We start from the raw sequence: 24,652 nt of genomic DNA on the forward strand, positions 1-24,652 counted from the left end.
TTCTTGTTCTTAACTTCATATTTATGTCCCGGCTGCATAGGAACTTTTTCATTTTGACAAACGATTGTCTCGCTATCTCTATTCGCCTCTTGATTTCTCTTGTCTGGTCATTAGTATCAGTGAAGCAAACCCCTAAATATTTGTAGGACGTAACTCTTTCAACTGGCTGATTATTTATGGTTAAATTCACATTGGTGTCTAGCTTCTTCGTTACAATCATGAATTTAGTCTTTTTGATGTTCAGTTTTAGACCATACTTATTGGTATGAGTGTTTATGTTTTCCATCAAATACTGTAAATTTGCTAGGTTATCTGTTACTATTAGCGTGTCATCAGAGTATCGTATATTGTTAATTAACTCTCCGTTAATGTTTATACCAATGTTTTGCTCTAGGAGCGCCTCCTGACATATTGTTTCGCTATATATATTGAATAGTAGTTGAGAAAGCACCCAACCCTGACGCACACCTCGACGAATTTCAATTTCTTCGGTTAACTCATTATCAACCTTGATTTTTGCTGTTTGTCCCCAGTACAACCTGGATATGATGTTAATGTCGCGCCTGTCGATGTTTTTGCTTCTTAGGATTTCATACAGCTTTTGGTGTCTGACTTTATCGAAGGCCTTCTCAAAATCTATGAAACCTAGGTAGAGGTCTTGGTTTACATCCAAACATCTTTGCATTAACACACTAAGACCAAACAACGCTTCCCGTGTTCCCAGTCCACTTCTGAATCCAAACTGTGTGGCGCTTATGTCCTCTTCTAGTTTATTAAATATTATTTTGTGAATTATTTTTAAAACTACTTTTAGTGTGTAAAACTCATCAATGCTATACTGCCGTGCTAAGCCCAACAACTCCAAAGACTTTGTAAATATATTCTAGATACCCATTATAATACTTCTGCAACTGCAAGAACTTTGTAAATATATTCTAAATACCGTGTTCTACCCTAGAAATACAACAATCTCATTTTCGATAAAAAATCAGTTACCGCCTTTGGGCTTAGCACGACAGTATAGTTCTGTAGTCTGAACACTCTCTGGCTATATTCGTCTTCGGGATTGTGACAAAAGTAGAAGAGAGCCATTTCTTTGCTATGATGCTTATTCTATAAATTGTGTTAAAAGAACCGATGGACCACAATTCGAGATGGCCGCTTCACTGTCAACAAGGTGTTGAGAAATCGCTGTCGCACTGCTCGTACGTGTCTTTTTGAGGTGAGAAATGTTAGTGTGAGTGAACGTACCACTAGAAGAAGTCTGACAGAAATAAATTTAAGTGCTTTCTGTCCAGCCCGCACTTGGTTTTGCGCGAGAATCTGCAACTGGACTGTGGCGGAATGGAAGAACATACGGTTCTCATATCAGAGCAGAATAGCTCTTACTTTACTTTACTTTATCGTGTCCGGACAGTCATTCATAAAATGTCGGCCCAGTATCGGGCTACGTCGGTTCCATGTTCGTTGGCGAGCCACAAATCTTCGAGGGTACACCGATAAGGACAGTTTCTGCATGTAAAAAGATGTTCCATATTCTGCGTTTCTCCACAGTCACAGTTCACATCACCTTGGTCTATTTTCCTCCATTTTACCATGTTTGACTTCACTGGAGCGATCCCCGTTCTTATCCTATTCATAGTTTTCCAAGTTTTAAAGTCTAGAGACTGGCCGGTCCATTGAACCTTAGAGAGAGGAAAATACTCAGCTGGTTCATCCTGCACTGTTCTAAGGAAGCTTTTCCTGGATTTTAGTCGCTTTCGTGGTGTTCGAGCTTTGTATAGGGCATGCCGCTCGTCCGCAATCTGTTTAATTATCTCTATGTGCTTTGCAACGCCTATGCGTGTTGAGGGTTCAGGAGGACACGGAAGGAGCCTCCACGAGATCAGTAGTGCCACATCAACTACAAAACAGTAAACACTATTGACGGCGTCCCCTGGAAACGTCTACTAGTAGACGGCTAATCCTTCCAACACCGGACCAAACCACACCAAATAAGAATAGCTCTAAGAGGTCCAGATGGACGTGAGCTTGTCTACAGGCGTCAAAATAAAAGGCTTGCTCCATGCACTATAACCGAAACAGTGGCTTACCGGTCAATCATGATTTGGGGAGGTATCTCTTACCAAGCTCGTACGGATCTTGTTCGGCTAGATAGCACCAGTGTAAATGCTCAAAGATACGTGCAAAAAGTTTTTCAAGACCATGGCATACCTTGCGCACCGTTCATTGGTGAAAACTTTAGATTAATCCATGGCAATGCCGTTGCCATACCGCAAGATTCACCAGTGAGTACCTTAATGAGGTCGGGATTTATCTTAACCCAATTGGCATCTCGTCCTAAGCGATACGCCCTCTAGTGGCTATCGCCGTAACCGAGCTAAGAGCCATTATTTACTTTCTTTCACGTTGAAGGTATACTGTGTTTTTGTGTTTTTCGAGTTTTTTAGTACTTTATTTTAGCTTTAAAAGTGAATTACCATTGTTGTGTTCCCGTTGTAATACTTGGGTCAAAATGAACCCATAATTAAGTTTTCATCTCTTCCCAAAACCAAAAAAACGGATCAGACTGAAACTCAGGTTAAGTGGTTTTGACATGCTTTTTTTATAATAATTACAAATGCTGAATATGATTTTCCAGTACGTCGCAATTAGTATTGCAAGAGTCCAGAAAGTGATAGAATAAATATATTGGATCGTAGTGGTCACTGTACCGTGACTCATGTATGGCAAATGTACATTTATGTTTTCTTAGTAGAGCAGAAATTATATTGCGGATTTTCACCAGAGACATAAGGACTTTTTATTTTCTACTGTTTTAATCAAATCTTAGTAAGACATAAAATTTGTAAGTACAGTAAGTACTAACTGTGTTTCATTTCGTTTCGAAATTTGGCAATGTTATCTATCAATACACAGGCGTTTTTGTTCCATAAACTAGCAGAGTGCACTCAATAGATACTTACTCATACATGTCAATATAAAAGTTACATTTTGTTTTTTTTACAAAATTTATGGTGGCACAATATCCCCAATCGGATATCCAGAATACGAATGGATTGCCAAACCGTCTCCAAGAAGTCCTAAGGGCAAGAGGCTACAACACCCATTATCAATACTCCTAATTTTTTTAATTAGACTATGATTGTCAAAATTATGTTTGTTTGAATATGCTTCGAAGATTTTTGAACATTGGATTTTTGCTAAGCATGTCTTGATTAAAGACTTTTTTTCAAAAATTTTAGTGTTTTGTTTTCCTCGATGGTGGTTTTCACCGTATCTTTCATAAAATGTGGTCCAAGATAGATAATTTTTGAAAATTGAAAAAAATATTAGGTGGGCGTTAATTTTGCCGGTGAGTGTAGCTGAAATATACTAAATTTGACACAATATATTTAGTTATGTGACGATAACATAATTTTATCGTCTAGAGTAGGCCTATGTATTAAACAAAACGTGTTTTGATACCGTCTCTGATAGTATAAAAGACGGAACAAGAAACCATTAGGGCATTCTCTGTGCGCTGCTGTTCGGAGAATAACCAACCAGATATAATAGGTGAATTAAACGTATCCCTACCATATTCCGAAACCTTCCGAATCCCCGTCAATTTGGCGCGTTGAGCGAAATTGACGAATCTCGCCCCCATTCTAAGATATGTGTGGTGAGCGAAGCTATTCTTACTGTTTATACCATCTGGAGAGTTGAGCAAGATATTTCCTCTCCTTATAGTACATATATTTCGTGTTGAGAACTAAATGCCTAATCCCCCCCAATCGTCGTTTATTATTATTATTCATATACCTATCAAAGGTTGTCACACCAACCAGAGATTTACGAAAGTCCGATATGTAGATTGTAATTATATTTTGATAACGAAATTAACAAGTAATTAACGCTAATTATCTTTTCTTTTGTATGTTTGGTTTCAAAATAAATGACTTATAAAAACTAATCCTGTCTTCGATTGAATTTGTTGCCCGAGATTATCACAGTTATTTACGGACAAGCCAAATTCAATAAAAAGAGAAAATACATTTTTTTAGAATAGAGCAGAAAACCAATTACAATAACCGTACAAGCATAATTTTAAATTAAACTAAAATAGCAAACAAGACCATAAAGTTTAAAATTACAAAATATGATTAATTAACCAACCATAACAGTATAATTTGATTTACAGTGACGAGTGCGCTAATAACCGGCAAAATAACGCCAATAGACGGAAATATAATATGTTGTCTTCTTCTTATTTTTCTTTTATATGGACAGTATGCCTGTTTTTCTTCAACGGTGCGTTTAATTAGATAGATAGATATTTATTTATTTATCATAATAGATAATACACAAAACAAAAAACATTGCACTCCACACCTGTACAAATTACATAAGAATTGTCAAGGCAAGGAGCGCTGTATAATTATCATAAAGTATTACAAAAATTAAAAACATGAGACTAAACAAATAAAGAAATAAGCATTGTCAAATTAAATGAATCAGAAACATTCAATATATAAACAAAAAAAAGAGAAAATAAAATAAAAATAAAAACACTGGAAGTACAACAAACATTGCCAATTGGTTTCTAGGTCTTAGTTTTAATATAATGGATTAATAATCTCTTAAAGATAGTTGCATTATGGCTATTTTTAATGTGATAAGGTATATTATTGAACTGTACAATTCCTTTATGAAACAAGCTTTTCATTGAACTGGACTTGTTGGTTGTTCTAACATAAAAATTTATTGAATTTGCAGCTCTAGTGCTATGCTCATGAACATTTGCTATCGGGACCAACTGACTGTTCAAATACTCAGGCAATAAATGGTTTACCATCTTAAATAAGAATGTCATAGATTGGACATACATAAAATGTTCAACTTTTAACCAATTTAAAGTTTTCAGCATATCTTGAATTCGAGTATATCGATTGCATCTCAATATTACTCGCATAGCCTTATTTTGGAGAATTTGAAGCCTGTCATAATTAGAACATCCTGTATAAATCAATGAACAACAATATAAAAAGTGAGGTAATATTAACGAATTATAAATTGTTAATTTAGTTTGAAATGTCAAAAATGGTGATACTCTTCGAAAAAAAACCTATTTTTTCCCTATCTTTCTGCAAATGTAATCAACATGTTTACTAAAAGTTAGTTCCCTATCCAATATGAATCCCAAATAGTTTATTTCCTGAACCATTTCAATTTTTTCATTATTTAATTTAATGTGAACATCCAAACTTAAAAATTTCCCGAAAAGAGTATTATTACCAATAAACATGTATTTGGATTGTAACTCATTGACTTTCAATTTGTTTAACTTAAATCTTTCAGTTAATAAATGCAATTCACGATTCATCGTGTCCAGTACATCAACAAAATCTTTCCCATAAAAATATATTAATGTGTCATCAGCAAAAAGATGAATTTTACATTTACTTAATACGTTTCCCAAATCATTAATGTATAATATGAAAAGTAGAGGTCCAAGTACACTGCCTTGCGGCACACCAATATCATTTAACTGTGGATTTGACATTTCACTATTTAATTTAGTCCTTTGGTACCTATTTGACAGATAATTTTCCAGCCAATTAAAAACTGTCCCGTTAAAACCATATTTCTTTAATTTCAAAAGAAGTATATGACGATCTATTGTTTCAAATGCTCTTTTGAGATCTATAAAAACTGCGCATATACCGACCCCTGTCGTATCTAAAATACTTTTCATATCTGAGACAACTAACTCTAATGCGGTCTCACATGAATGAGAATTTCTAAATCCAGACTGGTAATTATACAGGATATTATTTGAAGTAATAAATTTAATCAGCTGATTGTACACCACAATTTCTAAAACTTTTTCACAAAATGGGAGCATATTTATCGGACGTAATTGATCAAGTTTATTAGTATTAGGAACTTTTGGAACAGGAACTATAGTTGATATTTTAAATTGCTTGGGCACCAGGCCCTTCTCTAAACTCATATTAATTAAATTTAATAGAGGATAACCTAACACATGAAATAGATTTTTGATAATATCAAGACCTACTTCATCCGTACTATTTTTTTTATATTGAAATCTGATTATATCATATAGTTGGTTTAGTGATATGCTCTCAAAAGTTTCAAAATTTACATCAGATGAAACAGCTGTCTGCAAATTTAAATTAATATCACTATTTTGGTCAAAACTTACAATAATATCTTTAATACTATCAACATAATATTGATTTAATATGTTTGCCAAATTTACACTATATGTTACACCTTCATGTTCAAGACTTTGAAATTGTGATATAGTTTTATTAGTTCCTACTAACTGTTTGAGATGTTTCCACATTTGTTTAGAATTACCCCTATTCCTATCAATATTTGACTCATAAAATCTAATTTTAACTTGTTTTAAAATTCTAACACAGTTATTTCTTTCAATTTTATAGTTATTCCAATCTACGCAATCGTTGGTAAACAAAAATCTTTTATAAGCAAGATTTTTATTCTTAACTGCCAATTTACAAGTGTTGTCAAACCATTTATTACCAAAGTTCTTAACTTCCACAGTCTTAACTGGTGACACTCTATTCAAAACATCTACGATATTACTTATGAAAGTATCAGTAACCTCATCGATGTTTACCGAAGAATATGCCCAATCTTTTTCAATCAACATGTTTACCATATTATCATATATTATTTTAGAACGAATTTGTTTTGTTTCAATGACTTCACTTTTAGTTACTTTATTATTGAGCACATGGACAATACAGTGATCAGATATTATGTAATTTTTTTCTACATGAGCAGTTAACGTATAGTCATTACTTATGACAAGATCAATCATAGATTCTGAATCTTTAAAAATTCTTGTATATTCATTTACAAGTTGCTGCATTCCATTATTTTCTATATATTCTTTCAATTTACTGTTACCCTGACAATTTTTATCATAATGTATGTTGAAATCTCCAGCAATGACTATACTACAACTACTATGTGATTCATAATAATCATCCATCCACTTGAAAAATACATCAATGAATTCACTTATACTACCACTTGGCGATCTATAAATACCCACTATTCCATAATATGATCCATTAATTACAACATCCAAAGACAAAACCCACAAACTCTTGTCAATAATAAATGTTTTGATATTATTGACTTTTATGTATTCTTTCGTATAAATTAGAACTCCTCCTGTATGACGACTACTAGAATCACAACGCGCCATTACATATTCAGGGATCTGTAGCTCAGAATCTGAAAAATCGCTAGTGATACAAGTTTCCGTTAAACATAAAATGTGTGGGTCATATACCTGAACATAAAGTTTGATTTCATCGCAATGTTTATAGTAACTTTCAGCATTAATACAAGAAAGAAGAAGATTATCTGTACACTTTTTATTTGTGCGTGTAATATTTGAAGGCGTCTTTGATGGCTAGACATTATACCCTATTCTTTCTTTGGCATTTAATAACTGTCTTTGATAACTACTACAATTTCTATCAAATACATTATGGTTATAATTAACATGTTTAAGTTTAAGAATTTCATTTGCATATTTACAGTTAACACAAGTAAAATTATCGTTAGTAATTCTGCACTCATCTTTTTTGTGTTGACCTCCACATAATGGACAAACATCCTGTGAAGTGCATTTATCTGCGAAATGTCCAAATTTCCAGCACCGAAAACAACGAATAATATTTACGTGTTCAAAAAATCTGTAGCTATTCCATCCTATATGTATTTTTTCCTTTTCATTAATTAGATAATTAAATATATCTGCTGAAATTTCCACTATTACATTAAGTGCATTACGGTTATTAGTTTTCGATTTATATTTACGTAATATTTTAATGTAAGTTTCTATACCGTCAGTCAAATTTTGTTTTTTAAAACTATCAACAAAGCTGTCAATATCTGCAATGTCTTTTTCGTGGACATTTATGATCTTGATCTTAGGTTTAGATATAATTGCAATTTTTATCTCATAATCTGCTCCAAGAACTTTTTCAGCATTAATTTTCAAATTATCCAAAGACTCCTTATTATTACAATGAATTGCAATCGACCCTTTAGCACAAGATTTAACATTTTCAACCGACACATTTATATCAACTGGACTAAATTTTTGTGCTAATACAGTTTTTGTTGTTAAACAATTTTGATTTTGATTTTTTGGTTTTATAATAAGTGGTTCGGTTTTTTTCGTTTTTACAACATCGCTCCATTGACGCTGACTGTTTGTTAGTGTACCATTATTTTCAATAAGATCAATTAACTTACAAGTTTTTTCCAATACTTCTTTTGTTTTCTTTTCATTAAGTTGATATTCAGACTTGTTTTTGTTAAGTCTATTTTCAGCTATCGTAAAACAATTGCCACAAAACCACTTTAAATTAACACAATCTTGTTTAATTTTTAACACTTGATCTTTCACTTTAGCGCAATGCAACTGATATGGTTTAATACACAAATCGCAAACGATATACTTATTATTTACAATAAAATTATCAGCACATTGGACACACGTCTGTATGCCCGGCGCCATCTTTGACTAAAGATATGTCCCTAAATGTCCCTGATTCTGTCCATAAATTGTCATTCCATTTTATTCTTGGAGGTCCTATACTTCTTCTGCCTAACGGTGACTTGTTCCTGGCTATTCTTACTATCCTTGATTCAGATATCCTGCTTATATGTTGATTCCACTGTTTTCTGTTCTTTACCCATGTAGTATAATATGAACCCTCTGTATAAATCATAATTTAAATAAGATGTTATTAACCTTTAGGGTATTGAACAGATATAAGAACAATAGTTTATAGTTTTGTATCACATGTTTAATATGCGTGAACTTGAACTATATTTGTTATGATTTAGATCGGTATAAAACATGCTGAGGAATCAGTATGGGGATATAGATAGATAATTATTAACTTAGTATGTAGAGGTCGAGACGCTATGAATCATTAGTGTTATTATTTACATATTGTCCGTTACCAGCGAATAAAGTATAATGTATCGAAGACGTATTTATTATTTTAATTAATTTGAACCAGAAGGCATTAACATCACACTTATTTGCGACATGGCGTTCCTGTAAATTAATTGGAGAATCTTCTGAAGATGGGATCTAAAGATTGGAAACGGAGACGGCGAAAACGGACCAGGACCCAGGAAGAACTCAGTGAACTCAAGAACCCAGTGATAAGACAAAGTCTTAATATGTAAGTAAGATTGTCTATTTTTATTAAAAATGTTTCCCTCGTTTTTTATATATTGAATATTTGAACATTGGAATTCGATAGCAAGAGTTTTACTGAATTTTGAATTTTTATTGAATTTTGAATTTTATTGAATTTATATGGAAAAACTCTTTTCGATTTCGATTTTTTGGTATGATTATTTTTGAATATTTTATGAAATAGCGAATTTTTTTAAGAATATCTATCGAATTTTGAAATATGAACTGATTTTGAATATTTTTATCTAACTTTTGCATATGCTATTATTGAATTGAATTTTTTTTTTCGAATATGTATACTAATATTGAATTTTTATTAGCCAGTTGTTTTATTATTGATATTTATTGAGTATATCAAATATTTATTGAGTATATATATTGAGATTTGCATCGATTTTGTGTTAAATTTTGTAAGATATGAACCTGAATTATTAATTTTTGTGTGACAAATGATATATAAATGATTTTTTTTAATGAATAATGATTATATGTATGGATCCCGCGTATGAAAAAAAAGTTGATTAATAGCAAGCTGAAAATTTGTTAATAGCTTAAGGGTGTCTAGTCGGATAAACTTTGATATATGGGAACACTGGAACAGGGGCAGTTTTAATTGTGAAACAGGTTAAAAATTTGGAACGGTCAGACCACGAAAACGGCACATTTATTTTGTCCGACAGAATAGACTTAAACTCTCCAAACAGAGATTAAACTCTCATGGAAAAATCAGACTGCTATTTATCACCTGTCATAATTCCTGTCATTTGACATATTCTACATGTTCCACTCATTAAAACGCCCATTTGGTGATAAATAGCAGTCTGATTTTTGCATGAGAGTTTAATCTCTGTTCGGAGAGTTTAAGTCTGTTCTGTCGGACAAAATACATGTGTCGTTTTCGTGGTCTGACCGTTCCAAATTATTAACCTGTTCCACAATTAAAACTGCCCCTGTTCCAGTGTTCCCATATATCAACGTTTGTCCGACTAGACACCCTTAAGCTATTAACAAATTTTCAGCTTGCTATTAATCAACTTTTTTTTTCATACGCGGGATCCAGACCTATTAGTGATGACATACGTTGCTATAAGAGCTTTAAGACAAAATTGCTATAAGCAAGTGTCATATATTTAACGAACCGACCTGATGAGTCGAGATAAGAAATTTTGAGAAGAATTATATGGATCAGAGGAAGAACTAACAGTATTATAAGCTGAATATTATGAGGCAATTTGAGACAATAAGAAACCCACTGCTCTTGTCAAATTAGGAAGGTACTAAGTGATTTATAGAAGCTTGAAAGCTTATTAGAGACCCACTCTGTGTTTTGAAGGGTACCTATTTTATTCATGATTAAACAACGGGTTCAAAGCAAGAGATTGAGGTTGTGAAATATGTAGAAGAATTTGATCTATGCAACGAAAGTATACCCGCTTTTATTTAGGTAAAGCGCAGAGGTTTCATGGTTAGTATTGAGTATTATGATTGTTATATGGAATAGGTAGAATTGGAACTGTCCTCTCGAGTAAAGCCACTTTGACTAGTCGAACTTAGGCATTGAGGGATAGATAAAGGAAGTGATTATTATGAAGTTATATTATGAAATGATATATTGATGATTAAATGACAAATGATTGTTACATGAAGATGAACTATGTACACTGTAGAAGTGTTATTATATGAAGAAAAATGAAGAAATATATAGTTGTAGTACCAGACAAGAAGAAGAAGAGAAAAAAAAGAGAATTTTTTATTAAAATATGTGGGAAAAATGAAAGAAGAGACATAACATTTGTCAGAAATGTCAAAATAAACAAGCAGAATTAAGAATAATTTCAGATAAGTAGCTAATCATTGAATTATATCTAAGAATTAAAGTTGTAAATTTTTTTCTCTATAGTAACGTAAATTATAAATAACTTATTTTTAAATGTAGATAATGAATTCAGGTTAAATTTTCGCGGAAAATGGAAGTGTTTGAATTAAGGATAGACAATATCTTACAGTAAGTGTTGGTAGATATTAAGCAAAGAGACACACAAAAAGTGAAATTTTTAGACATTCAGCAACAGAGATTAGATTTTTATTATAGTTACGTTATTTTATAGTTAGTAAGGCAAATAGTAACTATAATGGAAAGAAGACTGAAATAGGAAGTAATAGAGTAAAGGTTACATTTTTATTAACTGAGTCGAGTAATATTAGCTTAGCTTAGGAGTTATTAGTTAGATACGAGATTTTTATAATTATTTAGGTAGATTAGATTATTCCCCTGCTTATATGAGAGGCTTATAGGCACTACAAGAACATGTTAAAAATTCGAATAAGTTTATTCACTGTTTTTATGTCGACACTGCTTTTATGAAGTAAATTTGTGATTGGAGAAAAGACAAAAATTTCGAGACGGAACATAAAGTGAATTAGTGATAATAATAAACAATTTTTTAGTATTGGAAAAAACCGGTTTAGAATAGGAAAAAGCATAATATACATGTTTAGGATATTAGGATTACAGTTAGCTTAGAGAAATCCTTTTGTAAAACATTCTGTAAAAGGCAAAGAGGAATATATCGTCAGATATTCTTCTTCTCTTCTTAGGACTTTCTTTGTTTAAAAAAACGGCAGAGATGTAGTATAATATGAACCCTCTGTATAAATCATAATTTAAATAAGATGTTATTAACCTTTAGGGTATTGAACAGATATAAAAACAATAGTTTATAGTTTTGTATCACATGTTTAATATGCGTGAACTTGAACTATATTTGTTATGATTTAGATCGGTTATAAAACGTGCTGAGGAATCAGTATGGGGATATAGATAGTTAATTATTAACTTAGTATGTAGAGGTCGAGACGCTATGAATCATTAGTGTTATTATTTACATATTGTCCGTTACCAGCGAATAAAGTATAATGTATCGAAGACGTATTTATTCTTTTAATTAATTTGAACCAGAAGGAATTAACTTCACAATTATTTGCGACACCCGGGTATTTATATTGTCTACCCCACATATGCGTCTGATTTCCTCTCTTCTTCCTTTTCCAGCAATCCTTCATAAGATCTCCATTTCGTTGGTCTCCAGATGTATTTGCGTTTTGCTTGTATCTGGTCTGGTTCCGGCCGTGTAAGTCATAACTGGTCTAATAACTGACGTATATATTCGGGCCTTTGTTTCCACTCTTAGGTGTTTGTTTCTCCAAACTGAGAAGTTTAGGCATCCGGCCGTTCTACCAACTTTGATTATTTGTTCTTTTACCTCTTCTTCGATATTGTTGTCAGCTGATAGATTAATTCCCACGTATTTGAAAGTCATTACTTGTTGTATAATTTGATTGTCTAACTCCAATTTGCATCTTATTGGTTCTTTGGCTATTACTAAGCTTTTTGTTTTTTGGGCTGATATTTTCATATTTATTACTTTTGCGTTAATGTTGAATTCGTGCAGCAATCTTTATAGGTGGTCTTCACACTCTGCTACTAACACGGTGTCATCAGCGTAACAGAGTATTTTTATCTCTCTATCGCCAAATTTGTACCCTCTTTTTTTTTCTTCACTTGTTTTATTATTGCATCCAACATTATGTTAAACAGGAGAGGTCTTAGTGAATCTCCTTGCCTGATTCCTGTGTTTGCTTCTATGGGTTCTGTTATTATTCCATTGACTTTCATTTCTATTTTATTTCTTACATGTTTTCTATCAGTTTTATGATATCCAGTGGTTAGTTTTTGTCGTATAGTAGGTGTATCACATCTTTTAATTGTATTCTATCAAACGCTTTCTCTAGGTCTATGAAACAAAAAAAGGCTGGCTTGTTATATTCCAATGATTTCTGCTATTTGCCTTATCACAAAAGCTGCATCATTACATGATTTTCCACTTCTAAATCCTTGTTGTTCGTCAGTATTTTTGTTGCGAGTTTCAGTATAGTGCTCAGTAAATTTATCCCTATATTGTTACTGGGGTCTGCCCTATCACCTTTCTTAAATAACGCTATCATTTGAGTACTTCTCCATTCTTCTGGAATTCTTCCTGTATTTATTGTTTTATTAATATGTTATGAAATAAAAAAAGATGAAACTAATAGAGGTGGTAAATTATCAATAGAAACCTATAAAACATTATATTGATAGTTTCCCACCTTTAGACGTATCTGAGGAGTTTGGCAACTGCCACTTTGACAGTTTTATAAAATTCTCCTGTTGTGACAGTTTAACTCCGATACGTCTAAAGGATTTAACTTCCTAATTTATTACTGCTTGTATCTGTAGTACTGCAGTGATTTATATCACTGCTGTCATCTTCATGTGTAGCTGTCGTGGTTTGAAAGCACCATGCCATAGTGGCGTGGTGTACATGTTTGTAGATAACGATATTTTTAAGTAGTCGGCACCTGAAGTTCTTCAAATTTTACACCGGCAGTGAATAGGTTAAGGACTTCAAAAGAAAAAAAATATATAAGGTGTTCCATTTGACATAAGACAGTTCATTAGATTTTCAAAAAAACAGAAGATCTGACAACAATCTAAATACCACCATAATATTGGTCGCATCACAAGACCCTTACACACCAAAATCTATAAAAATCGTGCAAGTGGTTTCTGATATAATTGAGACGTTGCATACTTAAAACTCACTTTGTATTTCAAAACAATATAATGGCAAATATGTTTCTAAGAGTACCCTATGAATACCTTTAGACATTAGCTAAGAGCTAGTTAATTTTATTCAGAGGTACGTATGGTGACATTAACATTTTTTTAATTAGGTATAATTAATTTTGACAGAGCTGTTATAGTCCAGTCGGGTTAGACGAATAACAGGCCTAACCTTGCATTAGGAGCTGCCCCAAATTTTATTTTTTTTTAATCTTTAGGGAGGGTCAATAGTAGTGTAAATTTAAAATCTCGACTGAATTCCGCCATTGCGTTAGCCGCCATCTTGATTTTAAACGAGAACCGTTTTTGCTCAATATCTCCGCCATTTTCAACTTTTCGACAAAAAGTATAACAACCAAAATTGTTGAAAATGTAATTATCTATCATTTCTATTTTCACAATTTTTGTGCCATCGATATTTTCCGAGTTATAGCGGAAGATATACAGTTTTATATAAATAGAGCACAATTATTGAATTATCTCGTTTATTGTTAGTTTTACGACAAAAATGTCCCTATACAAAAATAGAGAGAATTGAATTCTACACAATTTTAGTTTTTTTTCATTTTTTTGCTTAAGTTAATATTTAAGGTAGTATGTATGCGAAAGTGGCGCGAGAGTAAGACCTGAGTGATTTGTAGCAATTGTTTTTGTTCAATATCTACGCCATTATTTCAACTTAAATTGTTCCAAATATGATTTCCTACAATTTTTTTCATGCGGTTGATATTTTCCGAGTTAAGTGGGAAAATAGTAAAAAGTGGTGGGGGGAGCATAATTACTGAATTGAATCTTTTTCCGAGCTGCCCCAAATTTTATAATTCTATCCTTTAGGGGAGATCAATAGTAGTGTAAATTTAAAATCTCGACTGAATTCCGCGGTTGCATTAGCCGCCATATTGATTTTAAAGGAGAACCGTTGTTGCTTAATATCTCCGCCATTTTCAACTTTTCAACAAAAACGGTAGGAACTAAAATTGTTGGAAACGCAATTTAATACAATTTTTTTCCACATTTTTTTTATGCGATCAATATTCTCCGAGTTAAGGAGGAAATAGTGGGAGCGGAAGGGAAGCATAATGATTGAATTGTCTCATTTATTATTAACTTTACGACATAATTGTACATAAACAAAAATAAAGAGAATTATATTTTATACAATTTTTGAAACTTCCAATGAAACACCAACCAAACTAAGTACATAAAAGACATAAATAATAACTTATATGCATTAAGTTCACTTAATTTTATTAACTAGCGGGTTTTATTGGTTGAATTTGTCTGTCTATAATTTTAAGTTTCATATCAGCTAACATATTTTAATATTTCAACAATTTTTTTTATTTTGGACCCCGTTGGGGGGAATTTTCCCATTCCCCCCCCTCTTAGACCCGCCACTGGTTCTCTCGAAAAATTGTAGTATATCGTAATTGCAACAATTTCAGTCCTTCCACTTTTTGTCGAAAATGGGGAAGATGTTGATAAAAAACAATTGCTTTAAAATCAATCAGGTCTTACGCTCGCGCCTTTACCACATACGTACAACCTTAAATATTGATTTTATCAAATAAATGTAAGGAATCAAAATTGTCTAAAATTTAATTCTCTTCATTTTTGTATAGGTTAAAATTTGTTGTAAAAGTAATAATAAACGAGATAATTCAATAAATCAATAATTATGCTTTAACTGTCACTGTTTTTTCCGCAAAACTCGGAAAATATGGACCGCACGAAAAAAATTATAATAAACGAAATTATAGAAAATCGCATTTTCAACAATTTCAGTTTCTTAATTTTTTGTCGAAAAGTTGAAAATGGCGGAGATATTGAGCATAAACGGTTTTTGTTTAAAATCAAGATGGCGGCTAACGCAACGGTCAAATTCAGTCGAGATTTTAAATTTATACTACTATTGAACCCCCCTAAAGATTAGAAAAATAAAATTTGGGGCAGCTCCTAATGCAAGGTCAAATGGTATCCCGACTGGGCTATTAGTACGAATAGAATAAGTGAGTTTGGAAACAAGGCTATCCGTAAATAAATCAAAAATTATTAATGAGTTGATAATTTCACTTTAGTTTTTAATAGTTATTTATGATATAAGTGTTAAAACTACACGTTTAAGGCACACATGTGAAAGTTTGCAGAATGAGCGATACAACATGTTTTCTATAAACGTAATTACAGGACAATATCTACAAAATCTTTTACTTGAACTTGACTGGCATTCTATTTTCATATTTTTTTGACATTACATCAAAATTGTCTATACGGTCAATACGAATTGCAGTGCCATAAAATTTTTAAAGCACTAGTGCCTTAAAGTAGCATTTTTAACGCTCGTATGGAGTGCTAAAAATTGCATTTTTAACACGGTTTTAGAAAAAATATTTTTATTTAAAAATTTAATTTTTCCCATTTCCTCAGGCAAAAAATATTCAGCTACTACCTTATCATAGATTGACGTTTATTTATGTCAGTCGAAACAAAAAAAAGCTGTCTAAAGGTTGGAAACATTTGTAAGTGGTATTGTTTTATAGATTTATACCGATAATTTCCCACCTCTACTATTTTCATCTCTTTTTATTTCACAACGCATTATGTTATCCATGTTTTGCATTATTTTGCCGTTTATTAGGGTGCTCATTACTGTATACCTACTTTTGAACATATGCCAGGACTGACCATATTAGGCATATACTTTACAACTTCTGTTTATATCACGCGTCTTTATTCTTTTTATGTATTTACCCAAAAAATAATTGGTTTTAATTTGAGATAGTACTACTTAAGCATTTTTTCCTTTTCTTCTTCTTCTTCGGGTGCCGTGTCCGTATTCAGACGTTGGCCGTCATCATGTTTACGAATTCCTGAAACCTCTCTCTATCGGCTGCTGCGCAAAATAATTCTTCTACCGTGGAACCACACCATTGTCTAATATCACACAACCATGAAAATTTCTTTCGACCAATCCATCTCTTTCCCTCCACTTTTCCTTGTATTATACGGCGAAGTAAATGGTATTTAGGCCCTCTAATTATATGGCCGAAGTATTCTGTTTTTCTCCTCGTTATGATGTTTATGAGCAGACGTTCTGAATTCATCATTTGGGGCTTCCTTTTAGCTAAGTATAAATGTTGACAAGTCATGGTATTCGTTAATAGTTTAAAATTTCATAATTTTAATAAAATTTTCATAAGTTAACGTTTGTTAAATATTACTATAAGTTTTGTAAAACTCCTTAAACATGTTCCATGCGAACACATGTGAGCCACATGCCACATGATGCCTTCACCACTGTGCGGATGGCGTTCATGTATACCATTGATTATACACATTTTTAATACGTGTTATTTTTTGTCCGTTCAGAGTATAAGTCTTAGGATCAGACATCCGCACGCAATGAGTTAAACCTTTAACTTTATATAGAGAGCATATTTTGTAGGTAATGCTACCATGGAAAACTGTATAGGGCATGATACATAAATCATAGTGAAAAAAAAATAATCTGTTGTTAAATAGATGTAGTACAAGGCCTGTAGAGCATATTGCCTATATAGGGCATGATACATAAATCATAGTGAAAAAAATAATCTGTTGTTAAATAGATGTAGGCCTACAAGGCCTGTAGAGCATATTAAATAAATAAATATGTTAAATAGAAAATGCGTCAAAATGAGTATTGAGTGTCCATTGATATAACAATTTAAAGTTCAACTCAACTCCAACCCCTATTAGGGTAGTATACTATACTAAAATCGCAATAAAGGTGCATTAGAAATAAACAAACCAATACTTGTTGAACTTTACGTGAAGCACTCCCAAATCATGATTTTTACAATGTATATACTTAATATGTTACCTACAACTACAATGATGTAAATTGTACATTCAAGTCAAGAGCACAAGATAAGGCAGAACAATGGTTTGCAGCAAATATGTAGCTTCTAAACCTAAATAAAACCCAGTCTTTGATTTTTTTCAACATGACAGCTTCCATTCGGAGAGATGCAGACAAACAAATAAAATTTGGGGGGGGGAAGGCAGTTGTGTTTTAATTTTTGGGGGTTTACTTGGATGCAGGACTATGTTGGAAAGCTCATGCAAGGTCCCTTGTTGCTAAGTTAGGATCTGCAACTTTTCTGACTAGAAGACTTTTTGAGTGTGTATGTGTATCTCAGTTCACTTTACAACAGGCCTATTTTGCACTGTGTCATTCACACATCAGCTATGCAATTTTGGCATGGGCTCACAGTGCTGGAGCCAAAGATGTCTTTCACATTCAGAGAAGAAGAGTGAGGATAATTGCTGGCCTGTCCTATCAGAAAGAATGTCGGCAAGCATTTGTTGCGCTGCACATACTAACTCTGCCTTGGCTATTTATTCAAGAGAGTATTGTTCATGTAAAACAAAATATATTATATTGTCATCAAAGACATGAGGATGTACACCAATATGAAACCAGGAATAAGCATGCCTTAATGCTGCCCTACACCAGGCTCCAACGAAGTAGAGACGGACCTAACTCTCATGGTGTAACATTTTACAACAAGCTGCCTACTGAAATTACTGAATTGCCAATTTTACAATTTAGAAAATCACCAAAGAATTTTCTTGTTAGTCAAGCATTTTACAGCAGTAATGAATTTTTAAATTTCAACTTTAATGTTTGGAACTGGGTTGTGAATTGTTGAATTTTACTTTGTTTATTCGTAGGAACCCAGAAAGTGTTTGTCTTAATTAATGTACATATGTACCTATTATTTCATATTACGCTTTGTATTTTTATATGTGTATGTTATATCTGTGAACCAAAGTTGTACACTATTTTTTGACGTATGTAAGTACTTTTGGATAATATTAAGAGGAAACAGTAGCGATCAACAGGTAGCAACAAACACGGTCCAAGATTGCGGCTGTAATTTTGAATATTTTGTCGAGATATTTGGCACACATATTCGTAATATAATAAAGAATGGCGGTACAGAGCCCAATTTGAGAAATATATTGGAATGTAGAAATTACTCTGTAATTAAATACAATATTAAAAAAAAGGAGCCACTACCGCCATTAAGAGGATGGGTAAGTATTTTCGGCTGCAATGCTATTCAAATGGGGATTCATTGTTTTCAAATCCTGAGAAAACTAATAAGTATTTGTGAAAAATTTAAACGCAGAATGAAAGATTACGTTATTAGCGAGGGCCGAAAGTCCCTGAGAACTTCTATAATGTTTATTTTAATAAGTTACAGGGGTGAAAAACTAAGAGAAAATTTAGTGTGATTTTTAATTTCAAATATCTCATTAAAAATAAACTTTTTATTTATTCTAAGGGACTTTCGGCCCTCGGTAATAATGTAGTTTTCATTCTGCGTTTAAATGTTTCAAAAATATTTATTGGTTTTTTCAGGATTCGAAAAAAATGAACACAATGTCTGTGGTAATATTTTCCAAATCTATCTTTGTCTTACAACACACTCAGTCGAATAGAGTATTGTCAGCATATTGTCAGTCATGCGTGACAATCAGTGACAATTTTAAATATTTGACATGGCATCGGGAATATTTTGAGTTGTTGATTAAATAATATTGATATATAGTGTATTTGATAAATAATTGATTTAAGACGTGAACTTAATAAAAAGTTATTTATTGTGTATTGTTTGTGGAAGATCCAAGCAAAGAATACATCAAGATAATATCTGTGGCTTGGTTCTAAGAGTCAATGTCAAAATTTCACTTTTTTGTACAGCTTTATTACTTTATTTACAATTTAATATTGACAAAACAAAACGCAAAAAATTGACATGGGCCATTTTAACAAAAAGTTACATACTGTGGCTTTGTGTTAAAATGGTCAATGTCAATTTTTGCGTTTCGTTTCGTCAATATTAAATTGTAAATAAAGCTGTACAAAAAAGTGAAATTTTGACATTGGCCCTTTTAGAACCAAGCCACAGATCGTCGGCTTACTGCCAAAACCAACCAACTCCATTTTTAAAAGTTTTGAGAAATCTACCTTTTAAACTTTATTTGAAATGAAAAATCGTCTGAATTTAAATAATGATTTAACAATTGAAAAATATGACAAAAATATTTTTCAGTTATTAAATAATTTTTTTAAATTCAGTCGATTTTCAATTTCAAATTAAAGTTTAAAAGGTAGATTTCCCAAAACTTTTAAAATGGAGTTGGTTGGTTTTGGCAGTAAGGCGACGAGATATATTCTGTGATCCAAGTATTTTGTTGTTAAAGATGTTCAAAATTGTAAACGTTCCATAGTAACAATATATTATTAAAAAATTACTTTTACACTTTTCCTCTTTTCTCGATTGAGTATTAGTTTTTGTTGTACATATAAATTATTACAATCACTGAATACATAGTTAGTGAAAAAATTATCACATTTTTTTTTATTTAGCTAATGCCTCGACAACTAATGGTCATTGGCATGGTAGGTAAGGTAAAGTTTTACAGTTAGGTACCTAGTGTCATGTGTAGTGTGTGTCTTGAGTAAGTGTCTTGTTACTTTGCAAAGTCGACGTCACCCAAGGACATAAACTATTTTCATTTATTATTTTATAATAAATGAAAAATTTCTGACCCTGGTGAGATTCGAACTCACGACCTTTCGGATTTTTCGATCCAAAGGTAGGCGCTCTTACCACTGAGCCACGGAGGGGGTAATCACATTTATTAACTGAATTAATAATTTGCAATTATATAAATAACAGTTATCCAAGAACATTAAAAAGCCATCTCTTTAAGTTAATGATTTTTCAAGTAGAATGACATTCTAGTAATTTTTACATATCCATACCAGTGTGAATTTTACTACATGTAATTTGCCGTGTAAAGACAGAAAAAGCAGGGATAGCCGTAAAATATTGGCGAATTATGTACTGATGGCCTTAAGGAGAACAAAAAAATACACTTCTTCAAGTTTTTATCCCATGCCTAGATTTTGTGTCATTTTGGACCTACTAAAATTTTGTGTTTCTAACAAGAAATCGAACATATTATAACTAATAACTAATTTGGCAACAGAGAAATTATCACTGTCATTTTGACAAACCTGTGTCAGATTTTCTCTTATCTGTTCTGTTATCTTTATCGATATCTGTTAAGTGCAGTAGTGAATTTTAAGAATTCAGCATTGTTGTTTCATAGGAAAGTAGTGTTTTATAGTTAATTTATTATATTTTTATGTAATAGAACTAAGTTGTTGGCCTATTTCGAGGCCTATTTAAAAAAATCGATTATTGTTAATTGTGAGTTTTAGTTATATGTAGATAGGTAAGTATATTTTACGTAAAAATATTTCGAATTCTAATGCGAGTATATAAAGTTTTATGAGGATTTTTTATTCTAAAAATATTATCAATAGTCTAACAAAATGGGAAAAGGAAATCAAATGAAAAATAAAGTGAAACCTTCCAAGAAAAAGTCCATTAAAACCGTGCCAAAATTATGCAAAAATCAAAATTTTTTTCGCTTCACATCGAAAAATGATTATTTATTATTGTTTTATTATTAGATATTTCATGCAAATACCTATCTTAACATAAAATTTTCACTCATTTTGGTTTATTTTTATAAATATTTATTTACTAATAATAAAATCGTTTTCTATTATAGTGGAACTTCGATAAGTCGGATTAATTGGGACCTCTGCCTATCCGGGTTATCGAATATCTGGGTTAGTCGGAAAATATGGTAAACATTAATAAAATACAGTATAATTACATATAAACTCTATTAGGTATACAGTAGAACCCCGCAAATCCGAACTAATTGGGGAACAGCCTGTTCGGATTCCGAAAAGTTCAGATTATCCGAAAGTTAGCCTTAACTAGTAGTTCAAAGCTTTCATTGTGATTATGAGTAGCCAAACGTTTTCGCAAGAGTGTGGACAATATTTTTGGACTCAAGTTGACTACGAGAGAACCAAAGTAAGTTTGTGTTTAACCTTTAAAAACACTTTATAAACCTATATATTAAAGTATAATATTTATTATTAAGAAATTTTAAATGTCAAAGTCATAGTAATCCTACATTGTCTAATTTTCTAGCTTTAATCTACATAATAAACATGTTTTTAAGTTTTGGTCTTGAATTTTTAAATTTTTTTCACTTTCCGTTGGTTTGGATTTGCCGAAAGTTGGGATTCGCGGGGTTCGGATTTACGGGGTTCTACTGTAATTGCAAAAATATGAAATACATATTCACAGTACTTAATTACGTACAGTTGTACATAGTATTGTTTATTTCTTGCTAAAGTCAAATTGAAAAAATGTTTGTTTTGTCTGATGAAAATCGGTCCAGGTTAGCCAGACTTCTGGGTTATCGGAATCTGACTTATCGGGGTTCCACTGTACTTCCATTTAACGTGACTAGGATATTGTACAAATATTGATCTTAGATAATGTCAAAGATTACCACTCTTGCCAAAGTTTATGATTCTATCTCCTGAAGTTATATTTTATTGCTACCTGTTGATCGCTACTGTTGCCTCTTAACATGAACAAATGACTTGAACTTGACTTGAGCATGAGAACAAAAATGAAGCAAACAATAAACATAACCTAGCTTTTAGTCAAAATGTCAACATTGACCGATTAACAACGAGTATTACTGACATTGGCTGAATAATGATAGAATGTTATCAAGAATTTAAAATTATCATCAATGCCCAGTTTCTATGGACAATAACATTAATATCCAGCCACTGTTGACAATAACTAGGTAATTCAACAGGCCATTGTCAATATTGACTGGTTAATAACGTTTTTGACCGGATTTCCGTTATTGTCCATAACATATACATTGTACAGCTGGTTCCAAAAAAACTGATACGACTCTTAAAGTATATTTTGTAGAAAATTGAGCAGTGTATTTTGAAGAATAAATACTTATTATTTACATAATGTCACTGTCACTACCAAATCTTAAAATTTGTCAGATAACTTATTCTGTTCAACCTCAAAAAGTGGCTGTTTGTTTGTTTATTTTATTATTTGTCTGTCATAATATAATATAATGTCAGACCAATCATACACTGCTCAAAATGATCAAATCTTACGAAAAGTCGTAGCAGTTTTTGTAGGAACCAGCTGTACATCCCAAATCATGATTTACAAAGCTTATACATTGTAACCTAACATTCAACATGTCTTGGTTTGTTTATTTCTGGCCCATCTTTATTGTGATTTTAGTATAGCATATCGATGGCTTGGTGTGAAAACCTCGTATCTCATTAAATTACAATTTTACAGGAGAGGCAAAAAAACTGATTTTCTGCATAATATAACCTAAAAACAAAAATTACCTTACATATTTTTAATTGGAGCACATTGAGACAAATATCTGATATTGGCCTAGAGCTAAAAATGTTAAATGTTGCTATTAAATTGGAAATACAAATATTAACTTTGAAAAACACGTAAATACCCTTGCAGTATATAGAGCCTTTGCCCAAGTAACTATGATAACCTCGTATATCTTGATATACGTATTTTTCATCTTAAATGAGGTTGTGTTTATTATTATTTACGAGGTTTTCATTTTTCATAGCTTATTGTACACCTCCAAATACTAGGTTGATACAGTACAAATCTTTTGATTTAAGGTTCATAAAATGTTTCTGTATGCAGGACTACCTTTTACAGTTCACAAAAAACATTTCTCCAAGTCGAATCTCTCAAACAAATACTCCAAATTAAGTACCAAAGTCTTGGTTATAAATATACGTGGTATTCACACTAAATCAAGAGAGCAATTGACATACATGGTTTCTTTTTTCGGCTGTAGAAAATACTCTAGTGTATTTGGATTTTTTTCTAACAGTTGTAAATCGTGAGATACAAGGTTTTCAAACTAAAACCACCAAAATGTCATTTTCGAAAAAAAATGAGATAGGAGGTTTTCACACTAAGCCATCCATATATATTTTGGTTTATTTACTAATACTTACAACTTGGGTTTGTATGTCTTTCTTGAGATGATGGAAGTTTATGTTCCTCTTGTTTTAATTCAGTCTTTATGTCATCCTTTAAGTCTACATAATCAAATGTATCATGTGTACTTTCTCTTAGAGGTTCCTCCTTTATTTTAATTTTACAAATATCCAAAGGATCATCATCAACATCATTGCAATATATTTCTGCTTGAAACGTCTTATCACTAACTTCTTGTTTTACTTCCATTTGTTTAGAGTTTGGTTTTGAGTATCAAAAACAATTTAACACATAAAATAAAATGTAAACAAAACCAAAACCATGGTTGACATTAGTGACAGTGACATATTTTTAAACACGTGACGACGTGGACGTGACACCCGTCAAATGATATAGGATAGGGCACTTAAAAACTTTGACGTTTGGGTGGCAAAACTGCCAGCAGAAATCGGCTGAGTGTTTGTATCCAGCGCTGGTAGGGAAAGTTTAGTAAATCTCTCAGCGGCTGACTTCCGGCGGTGTCGTCTAAACGCTACCGCTGGCTCAGTTGTCCAGCCGCTGTGGTCGTCCGAACGCACCCATTGGTTGCGTTCGGAAGACCACTGTCAGCAGAAATCGGCTGAGTGGTTGTATCCAGCGCTGATAGGGAAAGCTTAAGGCCGCGTCTCACCATCAAATAATTTGATCAAACAGTTTGAGCAAACTTCGGAAGTACGTCAAAGTGACGTCACAATTGCAGTTTTTTTGAAATTCTAAAAATCTGTG

General features: G+C 32.2%; 1 protein-coding gene across 2 annotated transcripts in view; it reads right to left on the bottom strand.

Moving 5' to 3' along the window:
• The window catches only part of LOC126882601 (trypsin-1-like), a 189,234-nt gene extending 165,023 nt beyond the window's left edge, over window positions 1–24,211 (bottom strand). For both annotated transcript variants that reach the window (XM_050647577.1, XM_050647583.1), the window contains exon 1: window positions 23,905–24,211. In XM_050647577.1, the coding sequence (XP_050503534.1) occupies window positions 23,905–24,136 (232 nt within the window). In that variant the 5' untranslated portion in view covers window positions 24,137–24,211. The remainder of the gene's footprint in view (window positions 1–23,904) is intronic.
• Between the last annotated feature and the right edge of the window lie 441 nt (window positions 24,212–24,652).

The sequence above is a fragment of the Diabrotica virgifera genome, chromosome 1 (genome assembly GCF_917563875.1).
Source record: "Diabrotica virgifera virgifera chromosome 1, PGI_DIABVI_V3a".
NCBI lineage: Eukaryota > Metazoa > Arthropoda > Insecta > Coleoptera > Chrysomelidae > Diabrotica > Diabrotica virgifera.